A 25,680-nucleotide genomic window follows, 5' to 3' on the forward strand; every position below is an offset into this window, starting at 1 on the left:
TAGAGAGTCGACGGAACACGAATTTTTACATAAAAGATTGTGAGATCAAAACCCAGATCGTCACACGAAAAACCCTAAACAGAGATTCTTTATTCCCTAGTATAGCAATGGCTACTCCAATATTCAGGAAATTGTGGCTAAGGATGCAGCATAGAGTGCAATATATCTTCATTTTTTTGTATATTGAGCTTCAAATTTATCATATTTTGTAAACAGTTCATAACCTGATCATCTCTATTTTTACTTAATTAGCTTCACTGTCTGCGTTTCTTTGTATTGTCCATAATATAATTCAATACTATTATATTTAACATTAAACTTTGGCTGTTTTTAGATCCTCTAAAAACTTTTCCCTTTTACCTGATAGGACAGAGTAGAACAGAACAACGGAGCATAAACACAGATCAGTATGCCTAAAAGGTGGCCAAAACATGTCGAAACTCAATCTTAGAAACTTGGAATGACATTAGATTTTAAATTTCTATTCCTTTGACATATTTAGAAAATAAGCAAGATCTAGAGCGAAAAATCCTATGCAGAATAGCTCTTACGAAAAAAAAATGAGCCAAAATAAGGAAGAAACAAACAAAACAAACGAGGGTAATTTTCAGCCAAGTATTGGCTGGCTATTAACTGCGTGAAAATTATCCTCGTTCGTTTGATCTTTCTGCTTTTTCTCCTTTTTCGTTTTTTTCGTATATCATGTATGGCCAATGCGACCTCAGATCCTATACATGCAAAACGTATCCTACCTTTGACTAAAAACGTTTTTCATCATAATGGTGGCATTCTTTCTGACTGAAGTCGGTCAAACAAAATCAAACATCTACCCAACCAACAGGTAAAAGGATATTCGTCTCCTTTTTCTGCTGGATGACTAGCCAGGACAATTTTACAGCCAAAGAATAAGGTCCTATAATTTTTTAATCTTCCCTTGAAATTACCTTTTTGAACTAATCGTTTTTATAACAACCGTTATAGATCGTTAATGCTTAGATAGATATCTGTCCTTATAACCACAATTAAACTGATGGATGTACGTCTGACCTGGTGACATGAGGGGTGTCATAATTTTCTCTACCTTTTTAAAAGCAGATTTAGAAACTTTGAGAAAAACTTACTTTCGATTTCCAATGCCGATTCCCTTGACACAATGACAAAAGAAGTAAGCGCTAGAGCGAGGAATCCCATGAAAAAAAGTTCCAGCTTAAAGTAACTGTGACCAAAGAACGCTAAGAATAATCCGATCATGAAAGAGGCTGCAGCGAGACTCTTACTAAATGGAGTATCTGAAAACAAAAAGGAAAAAATGAAGATTAACTGGGATTAGCAAAGAATCTATTAGTCTAAAAGGTAAAGTTTACGAACGCAGTGAATTAAGTCTTGGTTGTTTCCTATTCAAAAACGGAAAAAATAAACACATTTTTTCTAAAAACAGATAAAAAACAAAAACAAATATGAAGATTAGTAAGAAACCAATTAAGATTATAGAAACGGTTTATAAGAAAAAAAAGAAGAAGAGTAATACGGTAGACAACAGAAAAATTCAAATAATAAAGAAGAAACCCTCTAACTAAAGTTAAAACCAGTTAAGCCTAGGTTATGGCTTAATCTAATTATGAAGAGGGTGCAAAACTGTATTGTGAAGTGATTGAGATTCAACTAAATCCGAAAGTGATTACAAGCTGAATCTTTTTAAAAGACTTTTAAAAACGCATTAAAAACTTGTTTATATTCTTTTTTATTACGTTTTACCGACTCTGATAAATATTTCGAAGGGGGAGTTCAAACCTCATAACACCCCCCCCCCCTGTATATGGCTCTGCTTAGTTATCTTTTGTTAAAAAACATGAAAGAAATAGGTAGTTACAAACAGTCAGGAATAGTTGGAAAAACTGGATGCTTAAAGATTAGGATGAAAAATGTTAATTACGAAGGAATATCTCAAAGGCGAACATTTTGAAAAGATTGTTTTTAAATGAAAATACTGAAGAGACACTATTTACGTCAGACTTTAGCAAAAGAAGAATAAAGCATAAACTAATAGAGACTTGGGAGGACATAACCGTTTTACAGTATTTAATATGGCTCTTACGACAATTTTTATTTTTATTTTTCTTATATATCTTATCACGTTTGAGTTATAATATTTTACATATTATTTATAATACTTTGAATGATATTATTTTTAAATATTTTCATCGGATTTCGAGCAACAGCACCCACATATTTACATATTTTCATCGGATTTCGAGCAACAACACATTTTGAACAAATATTTGCATATTTTCATCGAATATTGAGGAGCAACACATTTTGCACAGTTTATTTTGAACTGCCATAGATGAAATGATAGCACTTACTAATTGTTTGGCACTCCTCAAGAACAGGATCACAACCATAGCTGGCAGCAGGTACATAAACAGATGAAACATTTGACAATTTTGAGGTAACGACAACACTGAACACTTGCCCAATACCTGGATAATTGGCAAACTTTGACCTAGTTTTGGGAGCAAATCCAAATAGGCGAATCTGAAAAAAGTGGTAAAAGAGTAAACAGTACTTTAAGGAGAATACTATTGTTTAAGTAAAAAAGAAAAAACTTGTAAGATCCACAGCCAAAATGTTAAAGAATTCAGAATCCCAGAAAATGTTTCTTAAAATATGTAAATATGAACGCTTAGGACATAAAAAATGACAAATTATATATTTTTTTTTAAGGAGGATGAATTAAAAAACGAATTTATTAAAGCTTAGTTATTAGAATGAAATCTATATAAAAAAATAGTAAAACACTAAAAAGTATTTTGAAGAGAACTTTAAGAGAATTCGAAAAGGAAGTTAATATGGTTTTAGTAAAAAAGTAGCCAAAATTTTAAAGAATCCAGAACCCGGATAATTTTTTCTTAAACATGTAAATCTGAATGCTTAGCACATAAAAAACAACACCTTAGAAAAATTATTTTAAGAAGAATAGATTAAAAATACAGTTCATTTATTAAATTAAAGTTATATTAAACAAAATGGTAAAAAAGAAAAATTTTTTTTTATAAAATCTAGAGCTATTGTGTCAGAGCCCCGAGAAAATCTGATAATATACACGGATCTGAATGCTTAGGACATAAAAAATGCTTTAAAAAAGGATTTTCAGGAGAATGATTACAAAAATAAAGTTAATGGGGTTATGGGGTTATTCTTTTTTTTTTTTTTTTTTTTTTTTAGTAAAATCTGGAACAAATGCGTTGAAGTATCCAAAGCCCCAGAAATATTTGTTGAAATATGCAAATTCAAATAAGCATGGGACACGCCCAAGAAAAAGATGTCATCTCGAACTAAATCTTACCTCTCTCCCTATCTCTCGGGCAGTTTCCAAATCACTCATCTGTAATATTTTCTGAAAGTATAATTCTTCGGTAAATTCCATTGGGGAAAGGTATGAATGATAAAGCTCGTACTCTAAAAACTCGTTCTCGCATGATGGCCTGGACGAACGCTTAGGGTAAGGCGATAGGGCTGGTTGATGCTCCACTGTTATTGAGTAGTTATTGAATCGGGTATGAAGGTAAGGGGCTAATTCAACAGAAAACTCGACATTACACGCACCCGGTATAGGATCTGAAAAAAAAAAGAGACAAAGAAATAAAATAACATCTGAATTAAGTATTTTCTAAAAAACAGAGACAGTCAGTTCAGTTAAGAGACTAGCTTAGTTGAAAGAGTTAAGAGATTTAAAATCGGTTAACTCAGTTCAATTAAGAAAGAGATCCGCTTTCTGGCTTTTTTTTAATTTTGCATCGGTAAAAATTCTGAGCTTGTCCATAAATACTTTTTAGTGGAAAAAATGCGTCTACTGCATTTTTTACAACTACAATCATCCAAGCCATAACTGAAATTCCAATCTGTATGAGTGGAAGCAAAAACAAGGTCAATAATCTCTCTAAACCCCTCCCTCAATATCCAGTTATAAAGCGTTCCAAGTCCCGACACTACTTAAAAACTAACTTCTAGCTTCAAAAGTTTCCTAACTTTGCAAAAACTCATAACTTGAAGAAAAGCAAAACAAGATCAATGCAGATACACAAATAATCTAAGTCCGGACTTGGTGCTAGTACCAGCCAAATCCAGAGTCAGTGTAAAAACGAAAAAAGTCCAAGTTTTACTTAGTCCTCTCCCAGAGATACCTACTTCGACGTGAACAGATTATAGTCCTAAAAGGTCCTAAATGTCTCCCAGCAGAATAGATTTTAGTCACCTTGAACAGATTCAAGAACAGACAGACTTTACACCTATGCTGTTGTAATAATTTGAAATCAGATATTCTAAGTGTAATAAGGGCTTAAGGTGCACATTTAGGTATTTGGAATGATTTTTTTAGCCCCTCCCACCTAGTCAACATAGAACTTCTGGTCACCTTGGTCCCCCTTTCCTTCCCCAAACACTACCAAATAGATAAAACCCAATCCATAGAATCGCCCCATACATATTGCAGATATGCAATTTTCTTAGCCTTGGTGCATGTAATGTCTTTTTATTCGCAAGTGCCTCTTCCTTAAAGTCAATATTGTAAGGCTATGCGCCCCACCCCCAAAACCCCCGGAAACTCGCCCCCCGGTCATTCTGAAGATAGTGCAGGTAATATATTTTAGAAACTAGGGTGTGGGCTACATAACATCTTTTGGTTTATTCAAAGTCCCATATTAATTCAGGAATAAACCCTTGGAAAGGTCTGGAAAACCTTAGCCTGGCAAAAATCCCTAAGATTTCTAAGCTGGCTAGGCAACGAAGGCCGAACATGGCTGCTTTTCCTACTGGAGTATATGAGTAAACAACGGGTAATCTCTAACTATCAGGATCTTTGTCCCTTCGGGGGGAGGGGGGATTGTATTGACCTCACAAAGTACTTGTTACACCTTTTGACTATTGTGAACTAATGGGTATCTCAGAGCCAGTCCCTCTCCAATTATTTGGCGGCTTTAAGAGGGCACAAAGGCTTTCAAATGCAGATGATTGTAGCCCTCCCTCCCGAACTTTAAGCAACCACATCCTCCAACACAAGCGATCGGAAAAAAATACATGGGAGTCACATAGATCTTCAATAAGGCAACTCTAGTGAGTTGTAACAAAAATATAGTAATATTTCACACTGATTGTGCTTTTTCTGTTTCCTATAGGCGGAGGGCCCTTATCCTTCCCTATCAGTCAAACTGCCCCCATCCCAATTATTTAGATTAATCGTAATTTCACATGTGTGAGTACTATAAGGACAAATAAAGGAAAGAAAGATCATATATATCTTCTAATAAAAAACAAAAACCAAGTTTTGAGCAAAACTATTTTAGATTTGATTCTCAAACGTTGCATTTGCTCTCAGAACGTTTTTCCAACAAGAATAAGAAAGAAAAAAGGTACATATTCAGATTTAAAAAAAAAGATCCCAACAAATCCGAATGGGACGATAAACATATATGGTTTATGTCATCCCCAAAAAGATAATTTCTGCAGGGAATATGTTCTGTGGATCAAAAATCGTTGAACAACCTAGAATCTATTATCATTTTCCAATCACAATTTTTGTTTGATTTTTTTTTCTATTATAGCATTAGATTCTCTAAACTATCAGTTAATTCTAGATAGAGCAAAAAAAAAAAATGAAACAGGTCAACCATTAAAATTTTACTTTTAGAAAGACTTTTAGGTCTTCCTGGGCTCAATAAAGTAGTTCAAACAAAAATTTAATCCAAGTTTATACTGATCTTTTTTTTTTAGCAATGATATTAAAAATACTGAGCGACCCATGAGCAAAATAAGCAGGCAGTGAAGAATAGCAAAAAAACATAATCTCTTACCTTTATAAGAAATTATATGACTAAAAATCAGAATGGAAATTGAATTGTTGCCATTAGCTTCATATTTGAGAAAGAGTGGCTTTGTATTGTTGGTTTCTCGGTTTTCAACAAGTAGACCCAAATTCCGGCCAGTTACAAAACGATCTTCGACGGGATTGATGTCGTATGACAGGGTGACATTATGGAAATGTGAATGGGCTTGCATGAGAATATATCGAGCAGTCGAAGGGACATTTATCGCTGTGATTCTGATGGCACTGTTTGGGTGCATGAGCAGCATTTCGTCATTTGGCTGGACACTGGAGTCTAGCTTCACTTCATCAAGGGCTAAAATAAATTGCTCAAAACTATTATTAAGGAGCTTATGAAATGCCTGATAAAAACTGCTTATAGGATAAAGAACTAGAGAGAGAAAGAGAAACAGGGAGGGAATGAGATAGAGAGGGGAAGGGAGAGAAAGAGAAGGGAAGCGAGAGAGAGAGAGAGAGAGGAAAGAGAGAGAAAAAGAGAGGCTGGGGAGCACAGGAAGATAGAGAGAGAGAAAGTAGATAAAGATAAAGAGAGTGAGGAAGAAAGAGGGAGAGTATAAAGCAAACAGGACGACTAGGACAGGGAGAGTACCAAGGTAGATAATAATTTATCTTTATAATTTTCAGGTCTTTCAAACTGTTGGAATCAACAGAAGATCGAGTTAGGATAATACCATCAGCAAGTCCATTCCAGATGGATTTGCAATGTCAGACCAAGCTGTTTCTCCAATGCTCTTGCTTATATGTTTCCTTCTTCCAGTAATCAGAGCAAGCTGTGTGCCTAGATATCTTTCTTGTCACCTTGATAAACCATGGCACAAGCAACGAGATCCCTCCTAAAAAGGATATTGGAAGAACTTATCATAGGTAGTCAGTGATACCATATTAAACCAGTCAGTGAAGCCCACATTCAGTGAAGCACCAAGTGAAGAGCTTCAATTGCATAGGTAGTATTGTTAGTAAAGATAGTGGATGCAGCAAAGAGTTCAAAAGTAGAATAGCCAAGGCCCGGGGTGTTTTTTCACAGTGGAAAAGAAGAACAGGAAGATAAGTCTCAGAACGAAGATTAGAATATTAGAAGCTACAGTGATGACAGGAGTCAAGTATTAGTTCTGAAACATGGGCACTCCAAAGGATTTAGGAAGATGTGTTAGGTATTTCCCACAGGAATTTTCCTCTTATTGTTCTGGGTACCGTCTGAATGACTGTATTTCAAACAGTATTCTGTACGAAAAAAGCTGATTCTATCCCACTTTCTTGAAATATAACGAGAGAAAGGTTGAGATGGCTAGGATACGTTCTGCGGATTACAGATTGCCAAAATCGTCCTTTTTGGTAAACCCTCTAGGGCCAAACGGAAGCAGGTTGTCCCTAAATTGAGTGGGAGGAGGTCGTAAATAGGATTTAAGGGACATTAGAATTTCTTGGGAGGGGGTAAAGAGGGAGGCTTTAAATGGTTGGGATGGAGGAGGACCACATGTAGCTGTGAAGGTCTCAGGTGTCTTGCTGCTGCAGTGAGTTATCATGAGTAGTAGCTGTATTAAATATCAGCTTTAAAGGTGGCAATCACCAAAGTCGTGAGCAACAGGGGCTCAGCCCAACGTTCAGAATTTAATCTGGACCCACAGATTTGGTCACATAAGACTCATCCGTTGATGCAAAATATTCAAGAAAAATGATTTAGCCAGACGACAAACCGTGTCTAAAGCAAGGGATGCAACCACTAAGCATTGGGAACACAAACTCAACTGACGCAAGCAAGCTAGTAAGAAACCCACGACGAAAAGATCGTGTAAATGCAAGCATGTTCTGACAGCCACCGAACTTGTCTTGGCTTTGATGATCTATAATAGGAATCTCTAATTCAAACAAAAATCGATCCCCTTAAGCCATGGGAAACTCATAACCGAAGCTCTCAAAAATACCTTAACGAGGTTGTCACAGCAATTGCCCGCTACCTAGTAGCTTTGTTCTTTCTTAGAGTAAATTTTCTGAGGGTGGAAACATACTCCAACTTTGATATTATTGCTTAACCTTATTTTTGCCAAAAGAACGACGATATCAGAGTAAAACGTTATTGTGGAATACAACAATAAAAAAAAAATCCAGACATCATCCAACATATTCTCCTGACCAATGTAAAGCACAAGTAAAAAAAAGTAAATAAATTTATAAATATTGCTTGAGTTCTAAAGATCAAATGTTGGGCACTATAAATTATCCCCATGTTTGGGAAGTCACACAGCATTAGACAAAATTATCCATATCAAGTCATATGTATAAATAACGGTAGGTAATGAAACATTGCAGAAGTAGCGCTTAAAGCCCGATCTTGAATAGTGAAATGGCTTGTCTTAATTGGTAACGACATTCTTTCATTTCTGATCAATAGCGTGAACAAGGTTAATAGTAATAATAACTTCAAAGCATAGCACTGTTCTATTTTTCTTATTCATCTTAATATTGAAAAGCACAGCCAGGTACAGATTCCGAAGAGCTATTAATCCCTGAAAGTAGAAAAAGATATTGTGTCCAGCTTGTGGCCCCTAGTTTTTTGGTCCCCCAGGAATTTTGAAAAATACCTTTCTGAGTTATTTTCATAGGAAATGCCATTTTTGGTGTTTTTGTTGAAAAAATCGCATAATAGGACAAACTCGTTCTTCCAAGATATTGAAAAAAAACCTCTCCTTCCCCTCCAATTTCCGTAAATTGATGTCGCGATGTTTCTATAAACCTAAAGCCTTTAAATAACGTCCCCTCTATTCCACAGGTAAGGACACCCTGTCAGATTTGGGTATACCACGATCTGTTCATTGAAACTTTCAGGAAACTATCATAAAGAATGACAGAAATGAGACTTACCGGTAATTTTGGATTCTTGAAAATCTCCAGTAGAAAAAAGTATCAGTAGGGTTATAAAACTGTTCTGCAAGTTCCGACGGAAATTCATCCTTGAAACCAGTAGAACTAGTAGAAATGTATTTTACAGCAGCTCTTCAGATTTTTCACTTGTATTGCTACAGAAATAGAAAGGAAAATGAAACAAAAAAACGTTTAAGGGAGCAACTTAATTTGATTTGTGTTTTAATTTACACGATGCCCATGAATTTATGCAGTAAATATAATAATCTCCTCACTAAGATTCAATGCTCAAAACTTCCTTGTGTATACATTTAGTAACTTTCTAAATAAGAACCACTGTCTCTTTCATCAATTACGAAAACATTAACATGTGACTAAATCGATAGCAAAATATGAGATGAGTCATACTAGCAATGGTGAAGGAAAAGGGGTTAATTGAGGCCTCTAGAAGTGGGAATATTACACAGGCTGAAAAGCTATTGCTAAAATGGAAGAAAGTCGGACCATTAGCTAGGTAAAAACATCAATGTTCCCCCAAACACTTAGAGAAGGTTGGCAGGAACCTTAGGATTAGGCAAGCTAACTGATTTAGGTTATTCCTTTAATTTGACTTTTAATAGCCTAATTCCTTTAATATTTTGTTGAAAGATTCCTTGGTAGAGTTTTATGTGAGGAAATTTCTGCTATTTCATATAGTAGGCCTAGCTGAATTAGGTGAATGAACCTTTTTGTAAAGAATCCAGGACCTAGGTTAGAATATAGGCTACACTCAGAAGGTGGTATCAAACTAATCTCTTTAGCCATTAGGCTTACTTCATTTCTAGGGCTTAGAATTTTTAATTGGATTACAGGTTGGCTACCTAAATTGTAACAGAAAACATTTCACCTTTAAATTTGGGTGTTAAGTCTGTTACTGCTGCTAGCAGTTAAAAGTGCAATTTAAAAGTGCAATTCCTATTATTTCAGAAAAATCATAAACCATATTAGCCTATTAAGGTTTTTCCTCTAAATTTAAGGAATAGATTTTGAAATCCTGTATAGAGTTCAAAACAGTTTATGCTGCTTGTGCCTCATTTGAGCTGTACACTAGTCTAACTGTATTCCTTAAGATTTTACTTTTATAAGCTTATGTAAAGATTATAGGCTAAAAGGTCATCAAAGATGTTTATTGTAAAGAGAGAACAGGATAGAGATAGCCTAGCAGATAGGTAGGCTACTTCAAAATACCTAGCCTTCTTAGCCTAGTTAGATCATTGAGACTCTTGACATAGTCTATTTCCAGTGGTATCATTTTATCTGGGGGGAGTTGCCCCCTCAATAATTTGGGAAATAAATTATTATATAGCCCAAGCCCCTTGACTCTCTAGATATAGACCCATCTTGCCCCCAATAAAAATGCTGGAGCTTTTTCCCTGGTTATTTCTGCTTCCTTAGCATTTCAGTCACCTTCCTGAGATAATTTCCTAGATAGACAAAAAGCCTATTCTAGGATTTTACTGATTCCTTTTCTGAATTAAACACAGTGACACCAGAGAACACCAATTGTTCTGAAGGAAGTGCTAAAGTAATAACATAGTAGAATAGTAGATCTACCATTTTGTTCTATAACTGATTTTTTTTCAAATATGTTTTTTGATATTCTGACAATGCACCACCCCACCCCTCCATTCTCATCCTTATCTGATATTGCCCATAGCATTCAATTTTGAGTTTTTTTTTCAATACTTACCAAGGAAGAAAGTGAACACATTGCTGTGTACATTTTGGTACTAATCGACAATCAGGGCCTGAGAAACAAATACATTAAGAAACAATTCTTACTTCATAATATGCAGAAAACATTTGTAGTTGACATATTCTGAAGCCAATTCCATTTTATTTTACCCCTAACTTCCCCATCCCCAATGTGCAAATATGTAGCCTAAATTGCATGTCCCTCATATGTTTTTACTTTTATTGATTTTGTCAGTGTTGATTCAATTACATATATTAAGTTGAAACAAGAGTGACACAGGGCAAAGTGCATGGGAACTAAAGTTGACTCATGATAACTCAGAGTTATGTGGGACCTCAAGTTTTATTTGAGTTAGGTACCATATAGTTTAACTTATGCATATTTAAAGCAATAAGTGTCCTAGTATTACCTGCCTAGCTCTTCAAGGTTGGCAAGCTTGTCTCTCATTGATATGGGCACCTTTCTTGTGGGGTTTATTACAGTATTATCTTCTTTCAAATGTATTTCACACTCTCCTGCAAGCTTTTTGATTGCTTCAAGAATGTGGTTATAACTTTTTGGTGTGCATGTTAGACAGGACAATCTGGCTGCTTCTGCATGTCAACATTGAGGATAAATGTCACCAGATTTAAGTCTGCTTGATTTCAGTCCAAAAATAGCAGTGGCCCTTTATGCCACTACATAGAATATCTGGAGTTGAATTTGCTCTTGTTGGTAACTACAATGCAATTCACAAGTTTCAAGTGAAGGTATCTAGGAAACATGGTAACTTGTGAGACTATGACTGGTTGTCTGTAATACTATCTTAGGAGATTGCATATCTAGGTAGTGCTGTGGGATCAAGTTTGCTTGAGCACCAGTATCAACCTTAAAATCCACCTGGATCTGTCTTATAATGATTATGGTTGTGTAGGCTCCATCCTTGCTGTTATACCAGCAGACTAAATAGATATAAGTCTAATTCTCTACTTGGATCAAAGCTAAATAGGCATTCTCCACATGTTGCATATGTACTATCCTGATCTTCTGTAGTATTTACTGTACAAACCCTGGCAAAATGGATGACTTTTTTGCATTCTGTGTAAAACTTCCCTTTTGCAGGGCAAGCATGATGTTTAGTAAATTTTCCATCAAAAAAAAAACACTCCAGATTTTTGGCTACCAGCTTTTTCTAGTTCCTTGATTCTGATCAAGTTCTTGCTTTATTTCTCTTTAAATGTTTTTAGTTGTGCTTGGGTTGTTTCATATGTTTGGCAGATTGTTATGGTCCTTTTATATATCAGTTTATTGCTTTCTGCTGACAGTGTATTGATGATTGTTTAATTGTTTATACTGCAGACAATTTTGTCCTGAATCATTTCACTCTCCTCAGTAGGATTTTACAAGAATCTTAAGTATGGTAATGAATTAGTCTATATTTTCTGTTTCCAGTTGTTCTCTTTTCTTAAGCACATACCATGAGAAAACTTGGTTGCGTTTTGTGCAGCATAATCTTTAAACTTTTTAATATATGCTGTTATTTTATCCACTTCTGCTACTGGCACATCAATGTTTTGAATATTTCATTCCCTTTATATCCAACCCAGATGAGGAGATAAGCACATAGCACTTTTTCTGTCTTTCCTGCTAAAGGGCCATGCCATATAAATGTAGCACGGTCTTAAAATTTTGTTCACTTGCTTTCCAAATCATGAGCATCCCAATTGATTGAAGGCTGTTGGACATCCATTTTAGATTTTTTCTTCTGACATCATGTAGAAGTTGATTCAATCTTTTATTATGACCCAAGCACCTTTAATATAAAATGCAAAATAAGCTAAGCAAAGTACATGGGGTAGCATTAACACTTGCAAAGGGAGAACACATGTGGGCCAGGCAGGTGATACTACAATGGAGATCATGATATATAAAAATTGACTTACAAAGGTAGAAAGCTATAGAGGTAATCCAAATGGAAATTCGAGTTACAGAATTAAAAAAAAATCAATAAATATACTCCCTACAGCCACTACAAAGTTAAGAATAACTTTATTAGTGTATTATAGACTTGACATATCAAGACTTTACTTTCAAATATCAAGATTCAACCTTCAAATGTCATTAATAAATTTGGTTTGCTAAGAAATAGACAACTGGATATTAACCAAATCTGAAAAAAAAATGTTAAACAAACCAACACACATCAAAGTTTGCATGTTGCAACCTGAATACCAGGGTTTTGAATAACAGGTCTATTGGAAAAACTTCAAGTTACAGAGGTAAACTTTGACTTAAGGAGGTAAAGTGAAAGTTAAATGATGACTTATCTAATGACTTTCAAGTTATAGAGGTAATTTTTGGGTCACTTGAACTTACAGAGGTAAAATACACCAGCAGAATTGTTTTGAGTTTTGTATGGTTTTTCTTCAACTTAGATTGTTTGTTTCAAGGGGATAGAAAATAACTTGATATATCAAGGATTTCAAGTCATTGAGGTACAAATTATGAAGAATCAACTGTAAATAATTTGGGCTATGTATTTGCATGTAAGAAGGTGGGGGGGGGTGGTAAATTATTGTGGAAGTTGCTTCAAAATTTACATATTATGAAGTAAAAATTGTATTCTTAACATGTTTCTTCTCAAGAGCCACAATTGTGCACCAATGCCTACATTTTCTTATGGTCTTTCCAAATGTACCAATCACTTCCTTTGCAAATTTTATTGTTGGCTGTTAAAATGACACATTGTTCCCTATTATAATTAAATAGAATGAACAGAAATTATTCTATCTATAAGAGGAATGTCCCCTCTTCAGCTCTCTTCCTCTTTAGGCTATCCTAAAGTCTTAAGGTTAAAAAAAAGTCTTCTCAATCAAGGTAAATGGTCTTTTTGTTTGAACAGTCTTTCTTAAAGAATTGTGACAAAATGTCAAAATTTAGCATAAAACGGAATATAATTTGTTTTTATTTTCAAGGTTTAGTGTTGCTTCTCATTTTCAGCTGAGGAAGCTAGTATTTTTCATTTCATTTCTGACCATTTTTCGAATCATACCAGGAAAGCCCCTTCCCTTCCCCCATATAAAATGGAAAATTTTCCCCAGAAATCTTGCCTCCCCATGAAAAATTCTTCTTGTGGGAAATCCTCTCCTACAGTTACCCCCCCCCCCAAATAAAAAGACCCTGTATATTTTTCAATAACAAATACTATATGTGAACAAAGGGTAAATTTTGTAACTTCCTTAAATCACCTTAAATTACACTTGCTAGCACTATGGACAAATCCAATGTATGCCAGTCAGTGATGATAGGACTGCAAGACATGTGCTGCATCCCATTATGTGAGCCATGGTTTAGCTGCCCAGTCCTTGTTAAGATTTGATTTGAAGCTGTTGACAGTTGGTGATCCCCTTGTTGTCTTGCTTAAATCATTTCAAAGACTTATGATGTGGTTGTAGAAAAAATGGTTTCTTTTTTCTTGTCATGGCATGCTTGCAGAATAGCCTCATTGAATGGTCTTTGGTACTTGAAGACCAGGCAGGCTAAAAAAAATGTCTTTGTTGTAAGACTGGAGCAGCTTTTAGGTCATTACCATGTCACCTCTTTGTCAACAGTATGTAAGAGCTGGCAGCTTAATCCTCTGTGGTCAGCATGTATACTCATTATTTTCGAAGCCCTTTCCACGTTTTATCTCCCGTCTTCGGACAGATCTGAGAGCCAATTGGTCTGTTTTATTTATTGGCATGGCAATGCTCATTCCGAAGTCCAATCTTGGTCTCACATAGCTCTTGTAGAGTTTATTGACTTTAGCTGGGGATCTACTGGTAATAGTGCACTTGATGATTCCAAGAGTTTGGTCAGCCCCTGCTTCTGCAGCTTGGTGTAGCAGTTGAATTTAAGGTCTTCATCTACAATGACCCTCAAAAGTCTTTCTAAAGTAGGGTACTCCTGGAAATTGGTTCTCATGCAAGCATTTGATGACATTGAATATTGCATTGTTGGTTATTCTTCTAAAATGGAGAACCTTGCATTTTTGAACATTAAACTCAAGCCTCTATATATTGGCTTTTTTTCAAAAGCTGTCTAGATCTGATTGTATTGAGGCCACACAAGTCCTGTGGTAGCGCAGTGGATTTGACCTTAGCTTGGTAATACGGGACCCAGAGATCGAATCACGCTGCAGGAATGCACTGCAGGGCCGACACAGGGACCTTAGTAGTCAAGAAGCGTCGTTAATTCTTAAATAAATAAATATTGAGGCCACACCCTGCTGTGTCAACAGGACCAATAAGTTTCAAGACATCAGCATACAGGCTAAGTTTATTTGTAATGGTTCTTGGAGTGTTGTTAATGTGAACATTGAAAAGTGTAGGCGCCAAAACAGCTCCTTGAAGCATCCCATGTAAGAATTCTGCTATTTCAGAGTCGTAAGCTGTACCATCTTCCCCAAAAACTCTGACCCACTGCTTTCTCCCCCAGAAGAAAGGGATTATCCAGTCCGCCACACCCTCTTCAATTCCAATTGCCTTCAGTTTCAGGTGGAGCCTTCAATGACAGACTTTATCAAAGGCTTTAGCAAATTCTAGTAGAACCATATCCACTGCGAGACCTTAGTCAAGAAGCTCAGTTATGTGATTTTTATGAATCAGTCAGATCATTTCAACTTGTCTACTTGGTTGGAATCCCTGTTGTTGTTTAGATAGAAGGTTATTGTTGACCAAATGTTTGAGAACAACAGCGTTAATAATGCCTTCTAGGATTGTACCAGCAGCAGAGGTAATACTGATTGGCTTATAATTGAAAACGCTTCTCCTGTCTCCTCCTTTGTGTGTTGTAGCGTTGCCAACGTTTCGGAAGAAAAAGTACCGCAAGACGCCATAAAATTGTACCACTGGTCAAAAAATTGTACCATATCTATTTTTTACGTGTTTTGCTATGGGCAAGACGAGGACCATCGGATAATTACAATACAATAAAGAGAACTAAGCATCAGATATCTTCTTTCACAGAAATTTGGGAGATCTGCTTTCCCTTGTAGAGACCATTCTGGTGTCACTTCTCCAGATAGCTGCTCACCTATTTTGTACCTACCGTACAGAAGGCTGTGCTGCTTCACGCTATATTATGACTGCAAGAGGCCAACAACATCCACTTAAATAAATTTGTAAAGGAGAACTTAAAACTCTAGAAGAGAAAACAAATAAAAACTACAATTCCCTTCGCTTGCTGCGTCCTAACGCCCAGTTAAATCTTATTGTACCACATTTTGTAAAATATACCAGGAAATTTGTGATTGTACCAGAATGTACCTTTAGAGGTGAAATGTACAAAAATGGTACAACTGTATCGCTGTTGGCAACCCTGGTGTATTGACGAGATATGGGCAACTTTCCTGTCCATTGCTGTGACTTAGGCGTCAGTAAACTTTGGGAAGAGCTTTGAGGGTGGCAGTACTAATTGGAAGTGAGCTTCCTTTCAAGAGTTTTGGATAAATGCCGTCTAGCCCAACAGACTTATTTGGATTAAGTGTTTTAAGCCGAGATTCCAGCTCAGCCTTATTTGAGTGTTAATTATGTAGTGTGGTGGGGTTGTTAGGGGGTAGCATCTGGGGCTTTGAATGCTGACGTAAACTAGGAATAAAAGGCCTTTTCCAGTCCTATTCCCAAGTACAATGACAGGGGGAGGGGAATATATTTAAAGGCATAGTTATTGGAACTTTTAACTGTGCTGAATAAAATGGTTATGTCAAAATTTTGATCAGATGTCTTTGGAGAAAATAGGGGTATGGTAGGGGGGCCAGTTGATCTTCATTCTTTTTGGTCAAACAGTTCGTGGTAACAAACTGTAGTAAGGAGCAACCCGGCTCAAAAGTAACCGAAATTCTAAAAAACGAAATATTGATACCAATAGTTACATCAAAAGAATCGCATTTTAATGCTGATTCTAAATATATAAGTTTCATCAAGTTTAGTCTTACCCATCGAAAGTTACGAGTCTGAGAAAATTTGCCTTATTATAAAAAATAAGGGGGAACACCCCCTAAAAGTCATGAAATCTTGACTCGTTCTAACGATGATTGATCGAAAATCACACCATCAGACTCAGCGTTCAGGCCTGCTGCATAAGTTTCAAGCTCTTATCTACAAAATATGGAATTTTGTATTTTTTGCTTGAAAACAGATCACAGATGCGTGTTTATTTGTTTTTGTTTTTTCCCAGGGGTGTTCGTGTCGGCCCAGTGGCCCTAGAATGTTGCGAGAGGGCTCATTCTAACGGAAATTAAAAGTTCTAGTGCTCCTTTTAAGTGACCAAAAAATTCGAGGGCACCTAGGCCCCCTCCCATGCTCATTTTTTCCCAAAGTCACCGGATCCAAATTCTGAGATAGCTATTTTATTTAGCATAGTCGAAAAACCTACTAACTATGTCTGTAAGGACGACTTACTCCCCCACAGTCCCCGTGGGAGGGGCTGCAAGTTACAAACTTTTACCAGTGTTTACACATAGTAATGGTTATTGGGAATTGTACAGACGTTTTCTGGCGTTTTTCTTGGTTGGGAGGAGGAGGGGTTGGGGGAGGGGGTTACGTGGGGGATCTTTCCATAGAGGACTTTGTCCTGGAGGAAGAGAGTTTCCATGAAGGGGGCGCATGATTTTCTAGCATTATTAAAAAAACAATGAAAAAATAAGTATGAAAAAGTTTTTCAACCAAATGTAAGGAGCAGCATTAAAATTTAAAACAAACAGAAATTATTACGCATATGAGGGGTTCACTTTCTCCTAATAGATTGCTCTTTACGCTAAAGTATTTTTAGTAATTTCAACTATTTATTCTACCGCCTTTGTGATTCAGGGTTGATTCTTCAGGAATTGGGACAAAATTTAAGCTTTAGTGTAAAGAGTGAGGTATTGTTAGGGGGCAAACCCCATCCTATAAGTAATAAAAACATACGAATTTAGAAGTTCGTTACGTAAGTTAACAGAAATTATTCCGAATATTAAAGGGGGCTGTTCCCTCCTCAACGCACCGCTCTTTACGCTAGAGTTTTTTACTGTTTTAAAAAGTAGAGTTGAGAGAAAGAGTCAAACTTCAGCGTAAAGAGCGGAGCCTTGAGGAGGGAACAGCCCCTTTCATATATGGAGTAATTTCTGCTCGTTTTAAGTTGTAATGTCGCTTCTTACTTTCAGTTAAAAAAAATTTTTTTACTTAATCACATAAAAAGGCAGCTAAAACTTTTGGTTTCTATTCAATGAGCCCAAATTGCTCTTGCAACAGACTTTTAATTTAAACTTAAAATATATATGATTAAATTGAATTTATTTATGACCCATTGTAAACAATGGGAGTATAAGAGAAGAAGAAAAAGAAAAGAAAAAGACGGAAAATGACAAATAACAATAAAATAAGAACACAATAATTCATACAATCCATTCATAGAATACGGAAACAAGCACAATAATCGTATATTATACATGACAGGCACAATAATAATAATAATAATAAAAAAACAACAACAAAGAGACACAATGCATTTACTGTTTCAAAAGGGAACACCATGGGTGTCAAGTGATTCCGTAATTATAAGCTTCAATGCATCTACCAATGGTAGCATTAGGGTTTATAATGCCGTATCTCTTATTGACCCAAGAATTACTTGCCCAAGGGGGGAGGCCGAGGATATACTTAGCATACCGGTAACCATTGCCGAAAATGTGCGCCAAAAAGGTGTATAAAAAAAATTGGAAGCGCATATGAGTTACACAATTTAGCTAGTAGCCACCGACTAAAACGAACTATATTAGATACTATGCTACCGTAGGCACTGGACGTCTGGTGCTAAAAATGACGAATGAAGAGCTTTCTAGTCAAACAGTTCGTGGTAACGAACTGTAGTAAGGAGCGACCCGGCTCAATAGTAACCAAAACTCTAAAAAATGGAATTTTGATACCAATACCTACTTCAAAAGAATCTCATTTTAATGCTGATTTTAAATATATAAGTTTCATCAAGTTTAGTCTTACCCATCAAAAGTTACGAGCCTGAGAAAATTTGCGTTATTTTAGAAAATAGGGGGAAACGCCCCCTAGAAGTCATAGAATTTTAACGAAAATCACACCATCAGATTCAGCGTATCAGAGAACCCTACTGTAGAAGTTTCAAGCTCCTATCTACAAAAATGTGGAATTTTGTATTTTTTGCCAGAAGGCAGATCACGGATGCGTGTTTATTTGTTGTTTTTTTTTGTTTTTTTTTTTTTTTCCCAGGGGTGATCGTATCGACCCAGTTGTCCTAGAATGTTGCAAGAGGGCTCGTTCTAACGGAAATGAAAAGTTCTAGTGCCCTTTTTAAGTGACCAAAAAAATTGGAGGGCACCTAGGCCCCCTCCCACGCTAATTATTTTACCAAAGTCAACGGATCAAAATTCTGAGATAGCCATTTTATTCAGCGTAGTCGAAAAACCGTATAACTATGTCTTTGGGGACGATTTACTCCCCCACAGTCCCCATGGGAGGGGCAACAAGTTAGAAACTTTGACCAATGCTTACATATAGTAATGGTTATTGGGAAGTGTACAGGCGTTTTCAGGATGATTTTTTTGGTTGGGGGAGGGGTTGAGAAGAGGGAGATATGCTGGGGGAACTTTCCATCGATAATTTGTCATGGGGGAAGAAAATCTCCATGAAGGGAGCGCAGGATTTACTAGCATTATTTAAAAACACAATGAAAAAATAAATATGAAAAAGTTCTTTCAGCTGGAAGTAAGGAACAGCATTAAAACTTAAAACGAACAGAAATTATTACCCATTTGAGGGGCTCACCTCCTCCTAATACCTCGCTCTTTACGTTAAAGTATTTTTAGTAATTTCAACTATTTATTCTACGGCTTTTGTGATTATGGGGTCATTCTTAATGAATTGGGACAAAATTTAAGCTTTAGTGTAAAGAGCGAGGATCTGACAAGGGGGCGAACCCCCTCATATATGTAATAAAAATATGAGAATACAAAAGTTCTTTACGTAAGCTAATTTATAAGTTACGTAAATCTTTTACTAATAAAAATATTTCGTAAAAAATTAAAAGTTCTAGTTGCCTTTTTAATTGACCAAAAAAATCGGATTGCAACTAGGCTTCCTCCCCCGCTCTTTTTTTCTCAAAATTATGAGAAAGCCATTTAGCAAAAAAAAAAAAAAATACAAATTTCGTTTTAATTATTCCTCTGCGGAGAGCCAAAATCAAAACATGCATTGATTCAAAAACGTTCAGAAATTAAATAAAAAAAACAAGTTTTTTTAACTGAAAGTAAAGAGCGACATCAAAACTTAAAACGAACAGAAATTACTTCGTATATGAAAGAGGCTGCTTCCTCATCAACACCCCGCTCTTTACGCTAAAGTTTTTTACTGTTTTAAAAAGAAGAATTGAGAGACAGAGTCAAACTTTAGCGTAAAGAGCGGGGCGTTGATGAGGAAGCAGCCTCTTTCATATACGAAGTAATTTCTGTTCGTTTTAAGTTTTAATGTCGCTCCTTACTTTCAGTTAAAAAAAACTTGTTTTTTTTATTTAATTGCTTCAAGAGAATCACCAATTCGGAGGCCAAGATATTTCATTCTGGTTTAGGAGTAATCAATACTCCATCAAGATCAACTTTATAGCCTTTGGTAACTGGGCCCCAATTGAATAGTACCACTTTTGACTTTTCAGCGTTAAACTTAAGATTTATCTTTGAATATTCCCAACGCATAATGGGAAATTTTTCCTCAAACGCCAGTACCGTTTGGCTGGGGTTGAAGACATCGTCTGCATAAGCAATAAGAGATACATCTATCCCTTCTAAAATACAAGTGGAAACCACTTGAGACTCTACACCCAGAACACAGTTATTAAACGTGATTGAAGATGTAAGGGCACCTTGCCTTACTCCACGGTGAACAGGTATGTCTGTGTAATCATTCGGTCTGACAGATTAACTATGACAATTAAATGAGTATACATATCATACGAAGTTCAAATAATACAAGTACTGACCCTACGCTTATACAGTTAAATAAGGGTCTTCATGTGAATTATCAAATCAAAAGCATGACTGACATCATGGCTCCCTAGAACAAGTGGCTCTCCTGACTTGTCAGCATCAATCAAAACTGACGACATTGCCATCTGTGCGTAAGTGCACCCTATTCCTTTCTGGAACCCAAATTGGTATGGGGGCATATAATATTTATCTTTCAACTCAGGCATTATCAAGTTCTCAAAAATTTTACAAAACGTTGTAGCTACTGTTGTTGGCCAGCATGATGAACATTTATTTAAGGGTTTAGAAGTGAAGGGATTCCATGTTGGAGATCTTTAGTGTAAACATGATCTATACCTCTCAAGAGAGGCTTCTTGTTTTTACGTATTATATTATAAACGTCAACAATAGATACAGTAAATATTGGTTTGACCCTGTCGAAAGTATCTTTTCATGTGTGACTTTAGAAGGATTTTCTATTAGTGGGTGAGGTTCTGAAAACTCTCTCAAGAAATGTTGTCCCATAGTCTAGAAGAGATGTTAGATGAATCACTTTCAAGATGTCTATCTCACTAGAAAGTTTTTTCAATGTGTTTTTAAACCTAGTTACCATAGGCTATTGCTCGCTCTTTACTAGATTGAAAATATTACTGCAATCACAATTAATCAGAACAGAATTAAATGTTTTAATATACAATGGAAGTAAGAATAATGTAGATTAACTTAACTTTAGACCTAAGATCCGTTTGTGCCGCCAGAAGAACCCAGGGCATCTACAAGACTTTTCATGCAAAGGGTTCCAAGGTCTTCCCCGTCTTCGACATCTGTTTGGGTGTCAATGTAAAGTGGATTTTGGGATCTGAGTGTCCTGCATTCAGAGAACATGGACCAAGAATCTCTATCTCCAAGCTCTAATGATATCTTTCACCAGAGGCTGGTTGGCAACTTGGTGGACTTTTTTATTTGTGATTCTATCTGACCAATGAATATCTAACAGTCTTTGAAGACAGTCGTTCTCGAATGCAATCACTTCTTCTGTTGCTAGTTCAAATTCCAGGGTTCAGCTGCATAAAGGAGGACCAGGATGACGTTGCTGTTGAACAGGCGCAATTTAAACCGGGTCGAGTAATTTTTCAGCTTCCATTATGCGCTTGAGGCTAGTGGAGGCGGCGTTCGCCTGACCTGTTCTGGTCATTATTTCTTTGAATGTTAATCCCGTACTCTCCACTATGCTTCCAAGGTATCCGAATTCCACGACCTGTTCGATTTTCTCATTTCCACATCTGATATAAAGTGTGGAATCAGTAGTCGCCATTGTTTTGGTTTTGCGTGAATTTATCTTATGCCAAGTTTGCTTGCTTTTCTGATGACCCTGTTTAGAAGCTCTTGCAGACATTACTTGCACGACTGTAGAATGGTAATGTCATCTGCAAAGTCTAGGTCGCCAAATGTCACTTCAGCAGAAAGTTTGATACCATAGGTCACGGAGTTGCGGAGAACAAAATCCATGATTATCGCAAAAAGTAACGGCGACAGTACACAGCCTTGTTTGTCACCAGATAGGATTTGAAAGTATTGGATTTGGCCTTCGGGTGTCTTGATGCAGCACTCGCTGTCCACGGAAAGAGCTATGATAATTGCAATATTTTATTTGAGATCCCGTAATAAATAAGAATCTTCCACAAACTTACCCAATCTACAGAGTCGAAGGCCTTTTCAAAGTCTATAAAAATCATGTAAAGCTTTGAGCACCATTCCCGACTTTCTTCAGTGAGGACTCGCAAAGTAAATATAAGATCAGCGCAAGAACGGTTCGGGCGGAACCCGTATTGTTCGTCCCTTAGTCCCTTTTCGAGCTCATTTTGGATGCTCTTCAGAATGACATGATCCAGTAGTTTACCGGGGACCAAAAGCAAGCTTATTCCTCGCCAAATTTTCTGGGACATTGGCATCACCCTTTTTGCAGCACTTGGTATTTACCAAGTAACATATAGCGATCGCAATTTTTTTCCATTGGTCTGTTTGTCTGTCTGTCGGTCCCGGTTTTGCTAGTTTGGGCACTTCCAGATAAGCTAGGGCAATGAAAGTTGGCTGGCGTTTCTAGGGACCAGACAAGATTAAATTGGAAATAGTATGTTCCCTGATTCAACCATCTGGGGAAGAGCGAGCAAACGAGATAGTTAAGAAGTATTTTATTTGCCGATAAAACAAATGATTGCTCTTCTTAAGTTTGGCTTGCTGGTCTAGGGTTATGATTCTCGCTTATGGTGTAAGAAGTGACAGGTTCAAATCCTGGACCACCCCGATTTTTACATGAAGAAGATCCGAAACTACATACATGATTAATACAGCGATCGCTGAAAGATGGCAGGCCTACCAGGGACCAGACCAGATTAAGATAGAAATAGTCGCTTCCCCGATTCGAATATCTAGGGTGGGGGAGTGGAAGGACGATTAATTCAGAAAAATAAGAAAAAAGTATTTTTAACTTACGAACGGGTAATCTTACTGAAATTTGATATTTAGAAGGACTTCGTGTCTCAGAGCTCTTATTTTAAATCTTGATCGTATCCAGTGACATTGGGGAGTTGGAGGGGAAGCCGAAAATCTTGGAAAACTCTTAGAGCGGAGAAATTGGGATGGAATTTGGTGGGAAGAATAAGCACAAGTCCTAGATACGTAATTAACATAACCGGACTGGATCCGCTCTTTTTTGGGGAGTTGAGGGGGGTATTTCCAGTGTTTTAGTGACTTCGGTGCTTCTGGACGTGCTATGACAATGAAATTGGTACCTGCACTTACTCTGTAATTATAGAATATTTTTTATATAGGGATCCGATTTTTATTAAGGATTATATTATAGGGGTTATTTTCAGGGGGTAGTATTATAACTTTAGGTTCCGATCCCATCACAAGAGCCATATGAGCTCTTGGCTCCTCGACCTCGTTTTTAGTGCCATATCAGCTCTTGGCTCTTGTTGAACTGGCGTATTAGTATGCTGTGCTTCCAATCAACTGGCACTTTTCCTTTTCCCATATTGTAGCAAAAAAGGCGGTTCAGAATATTATTAGTGCGGCGACTGAGACGTTTATCATCTCTGCTGATATACAGTATTCTCCTAGGATTATACTATTCTTCAGTCTCTTGGCAGCTGCTTGAATCTCAACTCAATAGTGTAGATTTAAGAAAAAAAATATAAACACAAATTTTTTGATCAGGTTAATGTCCCATTGGTTGTGGATTATTGTAGCCCTTTGTTCACAATAATGAATAAAGATATAATTCTTCCAGTGAAAACATAATGCTTCCAATTTCATAGGTCAAACTGAGCCATTTTGGACCAGAGACAGTACCCCAGACTCAAAGAACGTCAAGACCAAAAAATCTCAAACTCAAAAAAGAGCATGCTGCTCTTGTGAGTATTCATTTTGCTTGTGGTGAAGTTGTTTATTTGACAGTTGTTGTGGTGAAGTTGTTTATTGGGTAAAATTCCAAGACTAATTCAAGGCAAGAGTAGCCTACAACATGCATGTGTGCTTGTTGGGTAAGAAGGGCTTGGTGCACCTTTAAATAATCTTTCCAAATATACTAATTGCTACCACCGCAAATTTCATTTTAAAACCTTAAAATTACTTTTTTCCCGTGATCACTTTAGTTAAACTATGAAAGTAAAATACCACTTGGTGAAAAATTTAATGTTATTTTAATGTTGTGTAGTTATCTATTCCAAATACATGGATTTATGATGATCAAATACAATAAACTTCTTAATTTAACCTTCTGAATTTGCTATTTTTAACAATGCCAAAAAGGGTGTTATTTGCTAATTGGAAAACAAAGTCAGCTTTTAATTCCATTGTTTATTTCCAAAAATAATTTGGGTTCCATTCTTCTAAAAAAAAATTATTATTACAGGCAGGGATAGAGAAGAGGTATGAGGTCAAAACACCGTTCAAGGCTCATGTTTAAGCTGTAGGTCCGTTGCTGAAGGTTTTATTTACCTTTCTCAGCATTTTTTAAGAAAATTCTTGATGATTGGCAATTTTCTATTGTGGAAAGTGGTAAGTCAAGAGAAAGAAAATTGACGCTCTGAAACCCTGGTTAAACATGGGAAGAGATTTCCTATTTATAAGGCAATAAGACCTGTCTTAACTTTGGCAGAAAAAAACTTTTCCTAAATTTATATTTGAGTGTACTTTTTTTTTCAGATTTCGCTTGATTCTAAGCCATAAGGTAGTGTGCCAGCTACTAGTCCCTAAAACTATGGTTCTGGATTAAAATAAGTGTATTTTAACTTACAGTTTGCTAAAATACAAGAAGTAAACCCATTAAAGATTTATAAAATTACTATTTCCATATAAATAATATTGGCATCTGATATCGGGTTGCATGAAAGTATTTATCATCAATAAACAAACCTACCAACACCCTAAACTGCAGAATCTTTGCCAGTTTTCTCATAAAACCCCAAAATCTTTATGTTATGATGTTAAGCAGCATACTGATAAAAGTGGTGGCGAAGACTTTATATGCTGGTTAAAGGTAAATTATTTATAATTTAACGCACAATTTTACAATTTTTAAAACCTCATACATTAGGATGTAGCAAAGACATGATGCTCAAAGGTTCATGAAAGACGAGTGCCGACCCACCCTTCCATGCTCCTTTTGCAGTTGGCATCCCTGCAGTCCCCATGGCGTTGGTTCAAAATTTAAGATAGCCAGCTGGCTCAGGATAGCAAAAAAAAAAAAATCCGATAAATATGCATCCAGGAGTGACAGGACCCACACACCCCAAGGGGAAATAACCCTAAATATAGCAAATTGCCCACTGTTCACCAACAGATTATGCTGCAAACACATCTCTACTTTTGTATTCTAAAGACAATAAAATGATATAAATATTTCTTTAATCCAGGATCAGTTCATTTATTTTCGGTCTGTTCCAAACAGTCTTTCAGAAAATATTTCAGAATACTTTGTGTCCAACTTAAATTAGTGTTAGCTTCATTTCATGTTCTTCCTTGTACCTGCTACTGCCGGGGGGGGGGGGCAGTATCTGCATAAAGTTGAAGTCTGTCAACCCTGTACAAAACCCTGTATGTGCATGACTACCTACCTTAGTTTTGCCCTAGGCAGAACTATGGACGAATGGCAGATATACTTATCTATTATCAAATGAAATGACATTGTTTTTATACAATCCTAAAAAGGGC

The 25,680-nt window shown here is 36.4% G+C and overlaps 2 protein-coding genes across 4 annotated transcripts in view; one reads left to right on the forward strand and one right to left on the reverse strand.

Moving 5' to 3' along the window:
* The window catches only part of LOC136043495 (transmembrane 7 superfamily member 3-like), a 47,363-nt gene extending 38,292 nt beyond the window's left edge, over window positions 1-9,071 (reverse strand). The window contains exons 1-5 of the mRNA XM_065728413.1: window positions 8,741-9,071; window positions 5,850-6,176; window positions 3,347-3,618; window positions 2,364-2,535; window positions 1,122-1,289 (exon numbers count right to left, since the gene is read on the reverse strand). Of these exons, the coding sequence (XP_065584485.1) occupies window positions 1,122-1,289; window positions 2,364-2,535; window positions 3,347-3,618; window positions 5,850-6,176; window positions 8,741-8,828 (1,027 nt within the window). The 5' untranslated portion in view covers window positions 8,829-9,071. The remainder of the gene's footprint in view (window positions 1-1,121; window positions 1,290-2,363; window positions 2,536-3,346; window positions 3,619-5,849; window positions 6,177-8,740) is intronic.
* Window positions 9,072-9,078: 7 nt separating this feature from the next.
* The window catches only part of LOC136043482 (ankyrin repeat and sterile alpha motif domain-containing protein 1B-like), a 118,219-nt gene continuing 101,617 nt past the window's right edge, over window positions 9,079-25,680 (forward strand). Inside the window, exons 1-2 of one of the 3 annotated variants that reach the window (XM_065728405.1) lie at window positions 9,127-9,254; window positions 23,784-23,879. In XM_065728405.1, coding sequence (XP_065584477.1) covers window positions 23,869-23,879 — 11 coding nt within the window. In that variant the 5' untranslated portion in view covers window positions 9,127-9,254; window positions 23,784-23,868. Of the gene's footprint in view, window positions 9,255-23,783; window positions 23,880-25,680 lie in introns of all 3 variants that reach the window. The other 2 variants (XM_065728399.1, XM_065728409.1) reach the window with 2 other exon arrangements.

This window comes from Artemia franciscana, chromosome 2, assembly GCF_032884065.1.
Source record: "Artemia franciscana chromosome 2, ASM3288406v1, whole genome shotgun sequence".
Taxonomy (NCBI): domain Eukaryota; kingdom Metazoa; phylum Arthropoda; class Branchiopoda; order Anostraca; family Artemiidae; genus Artemia; species Artemia franciscana.